At 36.5% G+C, this 19,861-nt stretch overlaps 1 protein-coding gene across 2 annotated transcripts in view; it reads left to right on the forward strand.

The window, feature by feature from the left end:
• Positions 1-1,061: 1,061 nt before the first annotated feature.
• The window catches only part of specc1la (sperm antigen with calponin homology and coiled-coil domains 1-like a), a 36,046-nt gene continuing 17,246 nt past the window's right edge, over positions 1,062-19,861 (forward strand). The window contains exons 1-4 of one of the 2 annotated variants that reach the window (XM_082187696.1): positions 1,062-1,308; positions 17,390-17,555; positions 17,665-17,818; positions 19,127-19,458. In XM_082187696.1, coding sequence (XP_082043822.1) covers positions 17,427-17,555; positions 17,665-17,818; positions 19,127-19,458 — 615 coding nt within the window. In that variant the 5' untranslated portion in view covers positions 1,062-1,308; positions 17,390-17,426. The remainder of the gene's footprint in view (positions 1,309-17,389; positions 17,556-17,664; positions 17,819-19,126; positions 19,459-19,861) is intronic. The other variant, XM_082187697.1, reaches the window with a different exon arrangement.

The raw sequence follows: 19,861 nt of genomic DNA on the forward strand, positions 1-19,861 counted from the left end.
GCCCACTGTGTGTTTTAATGAGGAATTGCAAACTTTGATACATTTTTTGAAAGTGTTTAATGATAATATGTCTTTGTGTGCTTTTACCTTACTAATCTTTTAACCTTACCTTACTTACACACAAATTACACACATTCATTCAAATGAGATAGACCCGGTTTGTCCTAAAGTCCTGTGTGTATAACAGGGCATAATTTGGGAGCCAAGCTGAGTTAAGGCTTGAGATTCTGGGCATGGAGAGGACCCAGAGGGACCGTCCGGCTTCGAGATACCGCCCCTTCCTGTCCAGCTTTGACCGTGCAAAACTCGGGAGTCGGGACCCAAGCCGATTTGGGGCTCTGGACTCCGGACATGGAGGGGTCACCCAGTGGGCTCCCTATGTCGGGAGTATTGAGCCCTAACTTGGCTTTCCTCCCGAGATATGGGTAAAATAAAAAAATTAAATGTAATGTTTTAAAGAGTTTTAGGTTTTCTACTTTATTTTCTACCTTATTTGTTATTAATTGAAAGATTAAATTAGGCCTATCGTATCAATCAGACTTGTAGTAACCCAGAAAGACTTTGTCTGACTTGTCTGAATTAAACATCGTTTTGTGTGCTTTGGACAGCATAACAAGAATAAAACATCCATATCCATAAACTTAAGGGTAGTGTATGCTTTGTTTCAATGATGTCAAAGTGTATTATGATGCTGCCGTATCTTCAGCTGCACTTGTGATTCATGCTTATCTGCAAAGACTCATAAAATACAAAGAATCAAGTGAATGATTGCCAAAATTATGAAGAAATAAGTCAGATTAGTAAAGATGATAGATTCAAGATAGAAGGGGATTGGAAAAGCACAACGTACACATCTTTGTGCATAACTCATATTTTAGGCTACTACTGCTGTGGATTTATAGATAGGCCTATATGAATTAGTATGACACGTTAATACAGATAGATATAACTCAGTAACGTTACAATTTGTAAAACAAAAGCCGGTTGTTTTCAGCTAACGCAATGAATATTTCATGCTTCACAGCTGTAATATTGAAACACATGTGGTAGGCGGGCGCAGAGTGAGCGTGTGTGTGTGTGAGAGAGACTGGTGATCTGATCTACTGTGTGTTTGTCTACTGTCTGTCAGTCGCGCTGTGTTTGCAGTGGGCAGCCAGCCGTCAGTGAAGCATGAAACGGCTATCTGCCTCTCAGAAACGATGCCACAACTAAAACTCCGGAATACCCTTTGTTATCTACCCTCGAACACTACCAAGAAGATCATCTGCCCTGACGGGCGCTTGTACAGACCAAAAGGAGGGAACCAAGGTAATAAATGAAACATTTATTTCACCTCGCATCCTGTTCAAGTAGCACATCCTGTTAGCATTAGCGGTTAGCCTGTAAACTCACAACCATGCCGTAAACACTGGACTGCAGTGATGAAAGTGGATTTCAGATTGGTCATATTTTTGTGTTTAGCCAGATGTTGTGTTGTTCAGGCTGTTGTGAAACATGTCACGTTTCGTTTGTAGGGATGGTTGTTAGTTCTCGAACTGTACAGTCAAACCCTGTCGGGTCATGGCAATCAATATCTGGTTTTTGTCAGATTTATCTGAGAAAAAAGCTAACGGTGTTTCTAGCTAACGGCTCACTGACATTTTTGTACTATTAGTAGATTCCTTCTTAATTTAATCTAATTTAAAACAGTCATTCAATGTAATGAGTAAACATACAGGTAACGTTAGTGTTTCAAAACCTAGTAAGCTGTCTACTGAGGAACAACTATTGAAACAATACATTATTATGAATGGCAGATTCCTTCAAATGTTCAGATTATATTCGGTATCCTATATTTGATCTTTGATGGGTCAAAACACCGAAGACAATAACCTTATTATTGTATTAATGAAATGAATGTACTAGCACTACTTCTATCAATATTCGTAATAATATTTATATTAATAAAAAAATATATGTGTAAATATACAATATATATACAACAATACAATGTATGTATGTAAAATATATGTATATATTTATTTATATGGCTGACTATTCCCTAAATGCTTATTTTGTATTTCATTTTAACTTCCAAAAGACCTTAGTCAGGGTAGCGCCATATTTAATTTTTTGACAGGAATGAAAACGAGGCTGTGAGGAATAGAATACAGTATTCAATGGACGCTAGCCTACTGTTGTTTAACAACATACTGAGTGTTCAGCTGACGAAATGTCTTTCCGCAAAAAAATTTCAGTATTCAAAAACTCCATAAAACAGTTTTGAAAGTTGTTAGTTGTGAAACTTGCGTGATCTAGGACCTTTAATACAGTGCGTGGCATTGTAAAGACCACCAGAGGTTTAATTGACAGTTGGTATAAAGACTGTCTATGTCCATTTATGCCGGGATAATTGATGCAGAGTGAATTAATTTTGTCAGCTATTTTTATATTTAGTCTTAGTTTTAGTCCTTTGTCTAATGTACTTAATAGTTTTCATCACATTTATTCAACCTTTTAACCACTGATATCCTGATTTCTTTGAGAGGAGGTTCTATGGTTGGGTAAATCTATGTGTTTTTTCAGATCTTTTGATCTAATTGACAAAATAAGCTCGTAGTCGTGCAATTTACATATGAACACGACCAGAGATGATGGAAAAACTACGGAGAGCAGCAGCTTTTGTTTGTGCTCTGATAACCAGAAGACCATGCCGAACGTGATGAGTGCGTGTTAGAAATCAGGAATAGTGAGAGAACATTGTGCTTGGTACGTTTTTCGTCTTGGGTCTCCTGCCGACAAAGTTTAAATCCCGCCTGGCTAGCGTGCTTCCCATAATGTTTACGCATTAGGTCAGTAGGCGGAGAGCAGGTGGTCTTTTGTGGCTGTTGGAATGCATTCGACTACATGAGCATTTACACTACAAAAGCAATCCGGTCCAATGCGTTTTCTACGACCTCTAGAAGTGGTCAAAATTGGACAAGCTTAAAACGTTTTAGACCCCATTTACAACTGTATTTAGCGTCGTCCACTTGTGATCCGATCGACCAAAACACATCTTAAAGGGTTAGTTCACCCAAAAATGAAATTTCGTTCCAAACCTGTAAGACCTTCGTTCATCTTCGTAACACAAATTAAGATATTTTTAATGAAATCCGAGAGGTTTCTAAACCAGCCATAGGCAGCAACATCATTCCAACTTTCAAGGCCCAGAAAGGTAGTAAAGACATCGTTAAAATAGTCCATGTGACCACAGTGGTTCAACCTTAATGTTATGAAGCGTCGAGAATACTTTTTGTGTGCAAAAAACCCCCAAAATAACAACTTTATTCAACAGCTTTTCTCCTCCACGTCATTCTCCTATGCTGTTGATGTAGTGTTTAAGATTAGCTAGCCAATAGTGAGGCGGCGTTCTGACGTAGAACCAGGAAGCGCTGCACTGTTTATAATAAAAAGACTGTATTGTCACACAGAAGCAGCTTTATTGTGTATTAAGTGCATTTATTGTGCTTCTAAAATCTGTCTTTTCAGATCATTTGCGCTTCTTCTGCAGTGTAGAGAGAGCATGTGCATGGTTGCCAGATTGCAAATATTAAGTAGACACTGGGCTGTGCATTTATAATTCATAATTTTAACAGATAAGCTCTGATTGGGGGATTTAATTTAAATAAATTTTCACATCTAACAACAGAAAGAATGAAAGCTTGTAGAGGCTTGTTAAGAACAGTGTAATATTTAGTCTCTTTTTCAACGAAAACAAAGAGAGATTTTGGTAAAGTTGTTATTTTTTATAAAACTACGTTTTAATCTAGTCTTTTTTGTCTACGATATTGCATGTTGATATAGTCACAGTTATTGTTTAATGACGTCGGTGTCATCTCGTCTTGGTCATGAAAAAAAAAGGTTGTCAATAAAACATTTTCATCATAAATGAAAATTAGCACTGCCTCACAGGGATTTTGATGCAGAGCAAGACATTTTCATTCACTTTCCTTCCTTTCCGTTTGTGGAAAAATGTCGTCTTCTCAAACTATTTATCACAACTGCAATTGTGTCCAGGGAAAGAGACTTATGCAATAAGAATTACAGCCTGTTTGGGCCGCTCTCGATCCTTGGCTTCAGCAGGGCAGTCATCCCAAGTGAAAAAGTTGGAGTTCTTGGAGGCCATCCTCTTAAGATCTAATAAACCACCAAAAAGGCCTCCAAACAAAACACATTCCTGGAGCTGAAGCAGTGGGAGGGTTTCTGTTGCAATGTGTGTATGTTCACATATAGGAAAACTGAAGGCCTGCTGAGATGTTTCAAAGTGTGTGTGGGGAAAAAGATGTCCCTCATGTTTCCTCTATCAGTATGTTCTTTCTGAGTATCATAATAACCCTTTCTGTATTTGTCAAGTTCAGTGGTGGTTTATGTTTGAGTATTAAATATTTCTTTCAAATAGCCTATCTGTGAATGTGATTTCAAAATGATTGGTGTTTTGGGAAGATGTGTGTTGGGATGCTTCCACAACTAAAGGAAGGGCTCACTAATTTTATTGCGTTTGAAGATTACCAACAGATGTGTTGTTGGCGCAACAAATGTGTTGTTTTGATGGACCAAGATGTTGTTCAGACATTTCACAGCGTTTGAAGTTCTTGTGCAATTGGTAGCGTTTCAGATAAAAGACGAAGTGGAGTATAGGGATTTCAGTAGCTGAACTGTGATTGAATTGTGCCTTTTTTTTTAACCTTCTCCAAAGGATTTTGGGCAGTAACTTAAATTTTTCTGGAAGGAAGTTAATATTTATTTCATACTTTTATTTAGCAAGGACTTATTAAATTGATCTAAAGTTACTGTAAAAACATGTATAATGTTACTAAAGGAACTAGGCTATTTCAAATAAAAGCTTTTCTTTTGAACTTTCTATTCTTAAAAAAAATGTATCTTAGTTTTCACTGAAATATTAACCAGCACAACTGTTTTCAACATTTATAATAAGAAATGTTTTTTAAGCACCAGATCAGCATATTATAATGATTTCTGAAGGATCATGTGACACTGAAGACCCGAGTAATGATGCTAAAAAGGACGTAAATGCAAGTGAATTTGAACTGCTAGCCAGAAAGTGTTACTCACGCTGTGGATGTGCTCTTAACCATGCTTTGAAACACGGGCAACTAAAGCACAAAGAATTCACAACATTCTATAGTGTTTTCATTATAATATAAATGGCAGATTGGCGCTGCATATCTTGCATTAAAATGTATTTTCATCAAATTTATCAAACGATTTCAGACATCCGCATATTTTCCAAGACATGATGAGAAATGATTTTAATTTAAACACAGACCAACTGATGAGAAAAAATAACAAGCTTGGATTATTAATAGTATCATCAATGTTTTTGAGAAGGACATCTAAAAGGAATTTAACTGTCTCAAAAACCCCAATCATAGTCAATAATGTCGGGCATTGCCATTTGAGCTGACGCTGAAGAGTGAATGAACACCGGTAAATTGAAACACTTTGTTAGTGTTGGTTAATTAAGTCAACCAAACACATCCTATATGAGATTAATTGGATATATAGCCTACAACATAGAAGTATTACAACTTACATCTGCACAAAAGGATGTGAATGCGCACATGAACTTGCGTGCTTGTCTAAATGTGTAACTCCCGTCGTGGATGCACTCTTCCCGTAACAACAATGCTGAAGCACAGGCAACTAAGCATAAATAATTATTCATAACATTATAATGTTATGTGTATATATGGCAGATTGGTGCTGCACATCTTTCTCCTGTATTTTCATTATCATTGATAATGATCCCAACACACATCCATAGTTTCACTTCATTTCGCCGCTCTGGATGGCATGCTGTCCTAATGCTAACCAATCAGACCTCAGGTACCACCCAAAATGCCGCAATAACCAATCAGACATTTTTTTAATATATATTTTTTAAAGTCACGACTATCGTGATCATTGTTTTCATGATCAGTCGTCAATGTCACATCCGGGTACTCAAGGACTCGTGCACAACCCTACTACAAAACATAACAAAACCGCAGCCAGTCAGAACAGTGAAGGTGATACTTGTTGTTGTACTGTGATGTCATGTGTAGCAGGGTTTTGGACCAATCCATTTTCACAGTAGGCGGAGTTACTCAGCACAGTGCGGCATAGGCTGAAGAGAAACCAAGTGATTTGCAAAATGTAGATGGATGAGAAAACTATTATCATTCACAGCTTTATCACCTCACACCTGGTTAAGACCCTTTATGCAAAAGATTCCAGCGACAAACTATTTTTCTGTCCATGATAAAAGTGAAACTGCTGCAAAATCAGTCAATCAGAACAATAAAGACAAGTTCTCCCTGAAAACTAAAACTAAGAATCAATAGTTGGTCATTTCTGTTGTATTTTCCAGACAGTTGTGGAACTTAAGGGATTTTTCATATAACGTCCAATGAACCTCTCCTCATCTGTGTGTGATGTTTAATTCATGAGGAGCAGGATTTTGATCCAATACGTTTTTGGGGTGGGCGGGGCTTTTTTCACGTACCGAAAGTGACTGTGTTCTGGTTTGAAATACTAGCATCATAGCATCGCAGAATAAAACTATTGTATATTATTTTACATTTTTATCACAGTAAACACCTCAGCGTATTCCCACTCTCTGTTTCCACAAGGCTACCCAAACACAAACGGCCTGACTGCACCGGGCAGCACTCCAAAACCCTCATCACGCTCTGATGAAGAGGACTAAACAAATAGTGCCATCCCAGTGCTCCTGTAACTAACTCCACTGAGACGCACATTTCCAAAGAGAAAGAACAAAGAGTCCAAACAAAGATAGACACAGGAGTCAATTTTCGGCACATTGACACCATTTTTTGGCCATTTTGGCTGTGATTGCCTGGTCACTGAAAGGCCGAAACAATTATTATTGTGAATCGGAGCAAATTCTTTTATCCAAGTTTGGAATCAAGAACCAGTTATTATTCAGAAGAGCGAGGAGCCTCAGTTCATGCCACGTGTGTCTTTTTAATAGGCCGGGTCCACAGTGTTATGATGACCTCATCGTAGTAATAAATCATATGTGAGCATTACACATGCAGCGCACACCTAATAATGTGACCTCATCCTGCACAGTCCTGACAGCGAATGATGTCACGGTCAAGAGGTAAAGAGAGCATATAAAAAAAAACCTCTAGCCCCACATATGCTTCCTGTTATTTCGTTCAGGCCTTGAAACCTTGGCCTACTATAATGGATGTATTTAGCTATCAGTATGTGATACACTCTGCAGAGGAGTGTTAAACCATTCATCTGTTTCTTTGTATGTGTGCAAAGGTCTCTGCCATGACTCATATTCGAGGGATTGGTGGGTTGTGTTAGTGTTGAGTCTCTGTCAGCACCTTTTAATGCTCACTCTATAGCAGGGGTCAGCTTGAAGTCAAATCTGGGAGCCGCACTGTACTTACTCATAAAACTGATTTCTGCCATAGTTTTTTGCTTAACATTTATGTTTACAGTAAATCATTTAGCTGAATGGATTATTTTGGGAATGGGATGGTGCTCAAGCATGAAATGTAACATTTTTGCCTAGTCACGGTGGCTGGCGAATGACCAATTGTACTAGTCACTAAGATTTTTTACCAGAAATTAATACTTTTATTTGGCAAGGACACTTTAAATTTATCAAAAAAGAAAGGAAAGATGTTTATAATGTTACAATAGATTTATTTTTCTAAAAAAAAGGTTTTTATTTTTTCTTAAAAAAAAAAGAATTAAATAAAGTAGAAAACAGTGATTTTAAATTGTAATAATATTTCACAATATTACTGTTTTTACTGTATTTTTGATCAAATAAATGCAGCCTTGGTGAGCATAAGAGACTTCTTTCAAAATCATTACAAAATCGTACCAAACACAAAACTTTTAAGCAGTACTGTGTACATAAAATATTTATTTATATAGATATCACCAGACTCCAACACGATATTATTGCAATTTTTAACACCATAATAGTATTGTATCAATGATAGTCAGAGATATTGCCGATAGCTGCTGCCTTTGACGATATCAAGACGATAATTTGCTCTTTTTTTTATCATTGTTTTAAATTAATATTATTATTGTTATTATCAGGCTTGTATTATTATTATATTAATGTTAAAATTCAATTAATTCCTTCCCTTATTTCATAATGACATCACCACATAACTGCACTTGCGACACCGACACGCGTGTATGAGGATTGAGGACTCAATGAAAATGTTTTTAAAACGGACTACAAATTTGCATTGTGATCTATTCACAAATTGGCAAGAATGCTTATTATAAAAGATTGCATCATTCTGGTACAGTTGTTGTTTAAGCCAAGGCGAAAATGGCATCTTTGTTCGTCACATTTTTGTTTCGCCTTAACAGTCTTTAGGTCCGAACACCGCACAAATCAGCCATGAAAATCAAAAGCAGCTTCAAACACAGACTTAAAAAACAACTTGTTTAAAGCTACACTGTGTAGGATTTTCTCCCATCTAGCGGTGAAATTGTTTATGACTACCAACTGAATATTACTTTCTAGCCCCTCCCATTCCGAGGGCTTTTTAACTCTTACGGTGGCCGTATTATTTCAAATCTGCCGGCAGTCACGTGTAATCTCCCCCTCGCATTCGTCACGGTACCACTGAGTGTCAAAACGCGAAAGGCGAAGCTTGAATTTCCAGGTATGTCCCTCTTTGGCTAATGTATTTTCAAGATGGAGGCGCAACATGGCTGCCGCCATTCGAGCAACTCGCTCGTATGTATTCTAAATGGCAGATTCTACGCTTACGATAATACTTGATTAGTTTGTAGAAGTAATTACACATTAATGAGCACATATAATTTTGAAAGAACAAAGTGTTTTTAGCTAAGAATCAACTTAAAAAATTACACAGTGTAACTTTAACAAGAAATATTGATTCTTCACTCTCTTTTAATTTTTTTTATTTATGGTCCACAAGAGAAATATGAAGGCAGTAAATTAAGATTTGAGACCGTTGTCAGCTTATAGATTCATCTCGTCGATAAAGCCAAAACTCGGCCAGTTTTGGTTTTCACTTTCAGGGAATAATTGACTGTGGTTTGAGACTCCTTCACAAGTAACTCTCATGCAAACCTTTTAGGTGAAATATTTCTATGCGACGTGACATTTATCTTTATCGCCAACTCAATCTTTGCTCGCAAAATGACAGAAAAAGATTATCATTCTCCACGATTAAAAAACTAAGTAAATAATTAAATAAATAAATAATTTAAATAATGATCAAATAGCCTAAGTAAACTATTGTAAGTAGGGATGTGCACGAATATTCGAATTTTCGAATATTCGATCTGTATTTATTATTCGAAAAATAAAATACTATTCGAATTTTATCGAATTTATGAAGCCGTAAATACTTTGCGGGTCGTAAATGCAGTGAATCCCTGATAAATCCCAAGCACTAACTCGCAGTTATAATTAAATGCACTGGGTGGCACTGTGGCACATGTTTAACAAGTTGTTTGTATTTTATCATAATGTCGTCGTCTGCCTCGCGAAGTTTGGAATTACTAGTCGAAAATGAGGTTACTAAATGGAATTACTTTTGATCAAATTAATTAATTAATCTGGAATTATAATATCATCACCACAATGAGAAATCACATGAAATCCAAACAGCAGTCGACTGAGGAAAGACAGCTGTCTATCACTGCATCACGACTGCAGGTAAGCGCAGCTGTAGTGCGAGTGATCCGAGATGATAACTTATCTAATAGTAAAATGATTTTGAGGTATATTCTTCCTTTAAGTTTTCTTTGAGAGAGAGGTTTAAGAACAGAAAACGCAAGGTGCTGTTAGAAACTTAGAACTAGAACACCGTTATCTTTGTTTCTCTGAAACGTCTGTCAGCGCAGCGCGTTTTCTCACTCGAGCATAAATTGCTCGCGGCGTCCCTCCATGTGGATATTATTGTTTTTCTCAACATAAACGTGAAACAATATAAACACGATAATCATATGCTGACTCGAGTGTGTGAGTACGTTCTGTACGATAACTGGCGCAATCTGCTACTCTGCTTTATTAGGCGTTTTTTTCCGTTCGCGCTGCTTGAGCTTATATCCTTTTGTTCTTATATTTTTTTTGTTTACACATAGCGATAGGCCTACTGTTTAATGTTTTCAATTAAAAGAAAACTTTAACACATGTTGTAAGCTTGTTGTGTATATTGCCTAATCGTAAGCTTCTTCAGAAATGGTGCCAAAACGTTAAAAAAAAATTACCTTAAAAAATTACGTATTTTTCGTTAAACGTCATTTAAATAAACGAATATTCGAATATTCGAATTTTATGAGCCCGAATATTCGAATGCAATATTTTTGAAAAATGCCCATCCCTAATTGTAAGTATTTTAGGCAAGTATTTTAAGTATTCTTCATCACCCTCTCATGCATGTATCATTTATTTTTTTCTCCCCTAAGTTATTTATATATAAAAAAGTACACAGCTGGCTGGTGGTAGATGTTTAGTTTGCATTAGTTTCACATGTGAGACAGCCATCATGGTCGACAGATGGCAAGCATGAAATCCAGGAAGTTTTCTGCTGGGAAAAGAAGGACGAGCAAAATACAACTAAACAAGTCAACACAACATTTTCCTTAGTCACGATTAATCCAGGTATTGTTAAAAGAAGTGAGTCTTGAGTCAGTGCCTGAAGATTGGGTGGGATTCTGCTGTTCTGTTGTGGAAGTGGGGTGTGAAAGGTGAGAACTGTTAAGCGCTTAGTCGTCTTGTCATGTTAAGGGTGTGTTATGGATGGTCTAAGGGGTCATTATTCTTGAGGTCACCAGATGTAGGTCACCAATTGGTTCGTATGCCAGGACAAGTGTTTTATTTGACTTGATCCCTGCAGGCATGTACATGGCATGAATAAAATACATTTTGGATAATTATTTTTTAATGGAATGTACTGTAATGTATTTCTGTATAAAGTAACATATATAATATAATATTATACTGTCAATTAGTGTTCATTTTGTCAGCTATTTTTTTAATTAGTCTTAGTCCTGCGTCAAATGTACTTTTTAGTTTTTATCATATTTAGTCAACCTTGTCCTGTTTTTGATTAGTCAAGTTTTAGTCAACTAAATCTTCATCACATCACAAATATTGTGCTCAAAATTATAATCACAACGACTGTTGTCATTTGAGAAATTAATTTTTACATTTCATCATAATTATTGCACTTTCGCCTAGGCACAAATCAAGAGAATTTCAACCCATACACATGGTTTATTTAACCTAATCTAGTTTGCTGATTTATTATAGGCTATTTATCATATAAATTAACACTCTCTGTCTACATTATGAAATTCAAAATAGTAATTCCAAATGACATTAATGTTTTTTCTATTAAAACAATAGCAAAAAAATATTGTATTCTAACACAGATGTTGCGTAAGTGCATTTAGGCCTATTCAGTAACCACAATCGCAAACAGTATAATTGAGATTCATGTTTGGATTTATTACAGTTCTTCACTGAGAAGGTTTGATCACATATTTGGACATAGCACAAGCTGCTCATGAAGGAACTCAACTCAGACTGGCTGTATGACACTTTCATTTGAGCAGAATATTTCAATGGACTTCGCTAAACTCCAGGTTAGATGTTTAACTGTGTTTTCAGATCATCCGCGCTTCTTCTGCAGTGTAGAGAGAGTGTGTGCGCAATGTAGCCAGATTGCAAATGTTAAGTAAAATATTACCGGGCAGAAAATGTATCCTTTTAAGAGAAAAGCTCTGATTGGGGGATTTAAACTCTTGATATCTATCAACCACAAACGTGAAAGCTCATAGAGGTTCTTTTTTTTTTTTTATATCAATAAAAGAGAGAATTTGGTCATTTTTATTGACAACGATTTCTTTTTTATGACGTTGGTGTCGTCTCGTCATCGTTTCGTCTTAGTCATGGAAAAAAAGGATGTTGACGACATTTTTTTGCCATGCGTTTCGTTAATTAACACTACTGTTAAAGGAACATTCCACCGTTTTTTGAAATAGGGCTTATTCACATTCTTTCATACATTTAGATAGGTGGGTAAATGCATTTTTGTCTCAGTGCATGCATTGTTTTAGTTTGACAGGGTCGGCGCTAGCTTAGCTTAGCACAATGAATGGAATCCTTTGTTGCCAGCTAGCATGGCCCGAGTAAAGTGATAAAAAAACCAACAAAAAAACACATAACATTACTTCTTGTGGCCTGCGTATTCACAACGAGCACAAATAGCGATGCAGATTAACACTAGGCGATTTCCTAGGCAGATATTGACTTGGGACTATATTAGGGGGAAGCACAGGCGAAGCACAGCTACTTAGGCGAAGCACTGCTGCTTGGGCGCAGAGATCACGCAACACATGAAATCCCACGACTTCCGTCAACATACCGGTGTGAATAGTAGCTGCCTGGCTATTTTCCCAACAGTACATGAATGGCGATGAACATGGCAGATTTTGTGTGAGCCAGAACCATACCTATATACAAGAGTTTACAGAAAATGAGTGGAAATAGAACGACAGGAGGAGGTTGCGATCGCTCAACAGCCTGAGGACGTGAGGATGAGAGCCAACACGAACTGATGGTGTGAATGTGGGGGAATATGCCAATCTATCCCGACTGAAATAGAGTGTCTGTGCTGTGGCGAGTGGGACAGTTTACGGCCATCGATAACCAGGCTCAACGCGTCAGATCAAGATGAGCGTGCCCGCAGTTGTGTCACAGCTACCGAGGATTTCACGGCGCTGATCCATCCGGCAGTACTCTTTTTTTTTTTTTTTGGTTGTTCATGCTAAACAGGTTGAATTCATCATGAGGTTATACTAGAGGAGGCTAACGTTATTTGAACCGTAGTCTATATAGTGCTGCAGCTTCTCAGCATCTATTTTACAACCGAATAAAGACACAGATTAACATAAGGAAGAGTAATAAAAGACAACTTACATGTGCACTTTGTTCTGCCTGTGCTTTGAAAATAGATGGGATGGGACGGCCGTATGTTTCAGACGTAGTACCATCTTTCTGGGCCCATATTCCATTTTTTAAAAGTAACTTAGTCCTCCGGTGCAAAATGCTCTTCGCAAACACGATACTGTTTAATTTTGTAGAGAGGCGTTGACGTACAGATATCCAGAGCTGCTAGCCATTTATTTTTCAGTTCCACATTCGATGGAATTCTGTGAAACATTACATTCGTGTATGTCCTTTGCTTGTTCTCACAACCTTTTGCTACGCAGGTAATATACATGTTTGCTGGAACTTCTCAAAAAAAACAATCCAAAAGCGAAGACACTCGGTGCAGGTCACGCGTGTTGTTCTTCTTCTGTGTTTTGACTCGTTGCAATGCACACCGGTATGTTGACGGAAGTCGTGGGATTTCATGTGTTGCGTGATCTCTGCGCCCAAGTAGCAGTGCTTCGTCTAAGTAGCTGTGCTTCGCCTGTGCTTCCCCCTAATATAGTCCTAAGTCAATATCTGCCTAGGAAATCGCCTAGTGTTAATCTGCATCTCTATTTGTACTCGTTGTGAATACGCAGGCCACAAGAAGGGTTTTTTTTTTTTTTTTTTTTTTTTTCCACTTTTACTCGGGCCATGCTAGCTGGCAACAAAGGATTCCATTCATTGTGCTAAGCTAAGCTAGCGCCGACCCTGTCAAACTAAAACAATGCATGCACTGAGACAAAAATGCATTTACCCACCTATCTAAATGTATGAAAGAATGTGAATAAGCCCTATTTCAAAAAACGGCGGAGTGTTCCTTTAATATGATGTTCAATTGGACCACCTCAGGCATAAGTGTCAAAATATACTTTTGGCCATATTTGGGAGGGATTAATTGCATCTTTTTTGTATTTATTTACCAATAAATGTAACCATTCACACTTAGTTTTAACATTGTATAGCCTTGTAGAGTTTTTAAATTGATAAATAAATATTGGAGAGTTCGGTTTTCATTTCTGGAAGACTGACGCAGCATTTCTCTCAGGGTAGTTCTGAAAACATCTAGCCAGAAGTTGTGCTCCAAACCTCTCCCTTTAAGGGAATGTGTGCTGAAGCTTTTTTCCATTGGGGGGTCTGTAAATTGGAAATGAGCAAACGTTCTCCCACATCTCCCCACCCCCTGCCTCGCAACAGCTGTAAGATATTAGGCCTTATTTTCTCTTCCATTGAGAGACAGGAGGAACGGGCTCTGTGCCTTGCTATGATCAGGCTCGAGAGGACAATGGGGATCCATTAAATGAACGATCTGGAAAGATCTGCACCGTCCAAAAACAAGTGCAGAGGACTGGGTTGGAAAATCGAAGTTGTGATTCATGCTATCTTTCCAAAACATCTTGGAAACTACTGGCTAAGTTGCAGATCAAAACCAATTTTTCACTTTTTAAGTGGTCTCCCATAAAGACAGAAATGTTGGGTAATTTGCACATGATTGTATTTGTTCACCTAAAAATAAAAGTTCTGTCATCATTTACTCGCACTCACCTGTTGTTCTAACCTTGTAGAACACAAAAGATTATATTCTGAAGACTGGCTGCACTTTTTCATGCAATTACAGTAAATGAGGACTATAGCTTTCAAGCCTCAAAGGATGAAAAAGCATCATAAAAGTGCACTGTTATATTCCAAATCCTTTGAAGCTATGAAGGCTACGTGTGACAAACAGACTGAAATTGAAGTTGTTATTCACTGATTCACTGAATTTCTTTTTCATGTTATTCATCATAATATTATTAAATATTTTGATTGATATCACAGCAACTTTTTAATGGAAAGCAGCCATCTGCTTTGTTCTGAAGCAAGCACACAACTTGCCCAATTTTGAATGTAGCCTTCGCACTCAATGGATTAATTGAATTTCCACTAGAGATGCACAAATTGACCGGCCAGGGACCGGAATCAGCCTATTTTCTGCTGATCGGCCCGGCCAAAATGCCAAAATTATTGGCTAACTGCGCTTAAACGGTCAAAGACACACCAAATTAAGTCAAAATGCCCGTCTTGGTGAGTATTCAGTTAAACAGTCTATGTAAATAGTTTATAGGGCATGTTATGTGACAGTATATTGGATCCGTGCATGAACTGCTAAAGTGACAGCAGCATAATAAACGCTGCTTTCTGTATTTTATTCAAAGAACAAAAGACAGAAAATCACTCGCTGCTCTTGACTGAATAACTTTTGTAACTAATTGTAAGCATTAATCTGTATTTATCTTTTACAATGAAGACTATCCAGTGTTATTTTACATTTGATTACTTGAATTTCTGTAGTATTTCTTACCTGAATATACCGTTAGACCCACCTGCACAACTTAAAGCCGTGTTTTATTCATATCTCTCTTTATTCTATTGCATTTATTTGTTCTATTGTTTGAAATTTGTTTATTTGTTCTTATTTTATTACTGTCTTTTTAGTTTTTTTTAATGAAAAGAAAATTTTGCATTGAAGAAAAGTTGAGTTTTGTTTGTATACGCTATCAATTATAGTTATTTGAAAGAAAACCTGAATCGTTAAAAATCGGTATTGGCAGGTCACACTTCGGCCAAGAAAATTGCAGTTGGTGCATCTCTAATTTCCACCTGAGTGAGCTTTTAAATGCTTCGATTGAACCGTTGATAATCAGTGAGTTGAACTCAAGAATCAAATCAACTGGTTCATTGAAAATATCTGACTCAAACGAATGATTCATTCATAACGTTATCTTATGGCTTTAGAAGAATATAGCACACAAGGTATATGGACCACTTTTATGGTACTTTTAAGGTACTGTGTTTGTTTTAAAGCTCAATTATAATTGCTTGGAAAAGAGTAGTTAGTACAGAGTTAAGAGTTTCTCTATTTTGTCCTCCACATAATGAAGTCATAGGTTTGAATCTGAGGGGTTAGTAAATAACAGAATTCATGATTGAAATTTTATTTTATTTAAATTTCATTAATGTTGTGTCCTTTGTGCTGTGACCTATATGAGCGAGTTGTTTGTTGTGTGGTTAGCTTTGAAGCTGAATAGTGAAATAATGAGGCTCCATTAATGCTCTTCAGATGTTCTTTCCGCGATAGAATCGAATAGCTCTGATCTCCAGGCACTATTAGTGTGTGATGCCCAGAATAATTACCCTGTAGCTTGTTGCCCTCTCATTACTTGAAATCTGTTTCTCTGAACCGAATTGGTCTGAGATCATGCTTTCACTCTTTAGTTGGAATTTGTCTATAAAATAAAGTGTTTAAGTTGAAGGTTTTCCCGTTGTGCAGATGGGCAGCTCTGGTATTGTTATGTTGATCTTGTTCTGAGCACTTCCAGGATTTTGCTGCCTTTTAAGGCACTGTTTTTCAGCAGCATATACAGTAGAGAGCAACACCCCAGCAGACAGACAGCAGGCTCTTCTATGAACTCATGCTGAAGCCTCAAGCACAGCTGATGACAAGCTGTGCTTATACGCCTAGTTTGCCTTGCTGCTTTACCACACAAGGTACACATGTGAGCCCGACCATGTCATTAGAACCAATCAGAACTCCAGCAGCAGTCCGCATCATGCTAAATTTGCCAAAAGGCTGTTTCTGATAAACTAGCTTTGGGAAAGATGTGATCTATGCTTTCAGCCTTTAACCCAGCGGGGCAAGTGCTCTTCAGCTGCTATTTTAGTCTCTTCTGCCCCCTGGTGGAATTAAACGGGTAGGCTGTTGACTCAGTTTCCTTCCGAACCTCTGAGTCTATGCGAGAAAAATAATAAAGAAAAACATTTAATAGGTGAAATGTCTATTTCTTTTTTTTTTTTTTTTTTGGTTATTATTTTGATTTATATCATGTGGTTATCAATGTGTATCATATGAATTGAAAAGTTTTTATGCAATTTTTAGCAAAAGTTTTGATTATACAATTTCAAACATGCATTCTTAACCATATAAAAAAAAAAGTAGCCTAATCCTTCTTTAAAATTGAAAAACATGTATACAATTTTTAACAAAAGTTTTTAATTTGATATACATTTTATTTTTTAATTGTAATGGGCTATCTTCATTCTTTATTTTAAACATTATCCAATATAAAAAAATATTTTTACAAATAGCATAAGTTCATACATTTTCCCTGGAGTAATATGGTTTCACATGTGAACACAAATTTGGCAAATAATTTTTTTTTTTTTTTACTAATATTCCAAACTACTTTTAAGAATTGTATTTCTAGTCCTTTTTTTGTTTTTTGTTATGATTTCAGGATGGTGACCCAACCACATTTTGCTTGTCGTTACTCTTTTACCAGGCCTGAGGATGAGTATAGCCATTAAGTAAACTTGGTCACAGTAAATCTATAAATTGTAACCTATATCCTCTCTCCCGCTGCATAGACTGAGGGGTAGATGTATCACCGGGAGCGAGCACAGTATGAAGAAAGCAGGCAGGCCAGTGGGGAATAAGGCAGCAAGCGGAGGAGGTAAAGGTGACGCAGTGGCGGCCGGGACCTCTGCTGGCAAAAGTGCTGTTAAGAGCCCTACCACAGCTCCGCTCTCCAAGGTAACACCACTCTCTTGCTCAAATCAGCAACTTCTATTTGAGATATGCAAACTAGTATTTGTTGGTTATTGTTACTTTTTTTGGTGATTCATGAATCTTTGATCAACAGGTCAAAAGCGATGATGATCTTCTAGCTGCTATGGCTGGGAGCAGTGCAGGGACAAACAGCAGTGTTGCCAAGGGCAAGAAATCAAACTCTACACACACAACATCCTGTGGAACAAACACTAATAATCCTGACACCAAGACCAAGACCAACTCAGGTATTTAACCTGCAAATATTTGCACTTCATCGGATTGGTACGAAACTTGGTAAAGGTTTTGGCACTTACTATGTGAACACAAACACACACACACACACACAAAAATGGACATGATTTGAAAAGGTTAAATTGTCCTGAAAAAAAAATAGTCACACTTGTTCTTCTCGAGGTTAAAAATGACCTCATTGAAAATGAATGGGAAACTAATTGTATCTAGTGGAAACATTTTGTACTGCGCCCAAACAAAATCTTGTTGAAAGCTGCTTTTCGGAGATATCAACTCACAGTATATAAAAATATACAGGTATATTTCATATAAAATTCAAAATAGTATTTTTGTGCACTTTTTCATAACAATAAACTTAAAATTCTATAACTTTTTTACTGTTTTTTTATTTATTCTTTTTTTAGCAATAATCTGCCATGTGTCTTCTTTAAAAAGAAAAAAAGCAAACTTAAGTATGTGCTCCAAAACATTCAAGATTTATGACAATATAAATTTTATCTTCAGGTTTATGTTCAAAGAGTGAATAAATGTATAACTACTGCATAAATATACTTTAGTACCATAAAATCTGCATAAATATGATTTAGTACCATAAAATCCCATACTAGCCTATATATTAAATAAAAACCATCATCGAGCTAAAATATAGTACATTAATTTCATTGAAATAAAAAATAATGTGGTAATTTTTGTGTTCCAGCCTTTTTTCTTCTTCCTTTTTTTGGTTATATTTAAAGCAGTATAATATAATATTATATGGTATAATAATCATATAATATACACAATATTATTACAAATATTTTGTTCATCTTGGTTATATTTAAAGCAGTTTAATATACAATATGATATGATATCATAATCATATATACACTATATAATATACAATATTATTAAACATTTAGTTTGATTTATTTCACAATATTCCCATTTTTAATAATAAGCAGCCATGCATATTGCAATTAAACAACTTAATCGGAAAGATAAACAATTATTAAAAATACATTATCAATTTGATCACTTGCTATAATTTTTCAATACAAGCAATGAAATGTCTCTTTTTAGCCTCATCACAATTTACCCAATTTCGCATTTTGAATTAAGCCTTTGCATACAGCATATATATTGGTGACTATATAAACTGTAAAATCTTGGTAAAGACATGTAATTTATAGGTAAATTAACATTTGATCCCTGTATGTTAATATGGTTCTACATTTTGAACGGTTGAAGTTTCAGCATTGTGAGGTGTAGTGTTTTGTTCATTATTACTTTTTTAACAAATTTTTCATTGTCTTCACAAGGCCCATCTGGTAAACGGACATCATCCACGGCTTCCAAGGAGTCAAACTCCTCCCGAGACCGTTTACGAAACTCCAGAAACTCCAGCAGTAAGAAGCAGTCATTCCCTGGTGCCTCTGATCGAGCCCAGCCTAGACATTCCCGTGGACTGGCCCAAACCTCAGACTCAGAGTGCCGCATGAGCAAATCAAAGTCTGACGGTCAGCTAAGCGATAAAGTGGCCCTGGAGGCCAAAGTGAAAAATCTGTTAGGTCTGGCCAAGAGCAAAGACGTGGAAATCTTACAGCTACGGGGTGAGCTGAGGGACATGAGGGTTCAGCTGGGACTGCCTGAGGTTAGATTAACTTCTTATTATTAAGTTTGCTTTATGATCATTTAGATTTTTGGTCCAAACTACATGCATATCATACTAAACAAAACAAGACTGTTTATAACATAGTTTAATGTTCCATTTTAATTGAAATACAATTTTAATGCAACAAAACTCTTTTGTGAATGTGTCCATAATGGAATAATGTTTAACTACCATTTAAAGATCCAGAGAGTCAGATGCATGTAGCCAGCAAAGATAACATAGTTAACTAGTTTATGTATTGTCTATGAATTATTTTGTGGTACCCAATTTTTTTTATTTTATCACATTAAATTCAGACTGCAGTCTCACAACCCAGGTAAAATATAATTTATTTTTATAATGTTCTGTGGCACTGTAGATCCAGCAGCGGCATAGCAATAAA

Source organism: Leuciscus leuciscus, assembly GCF_965113295.1.
Source record: "Leuciscus leuciscus genome assembly, chromosome: 13".
NCBI classification, from domain to species: domain Eukaryota; kingdom Metazoa; phylum Chordata; class Actinopteri; order Cypriniformes; family Leuciscidae; genus Leuciscus; species Leuciscus leuciscus.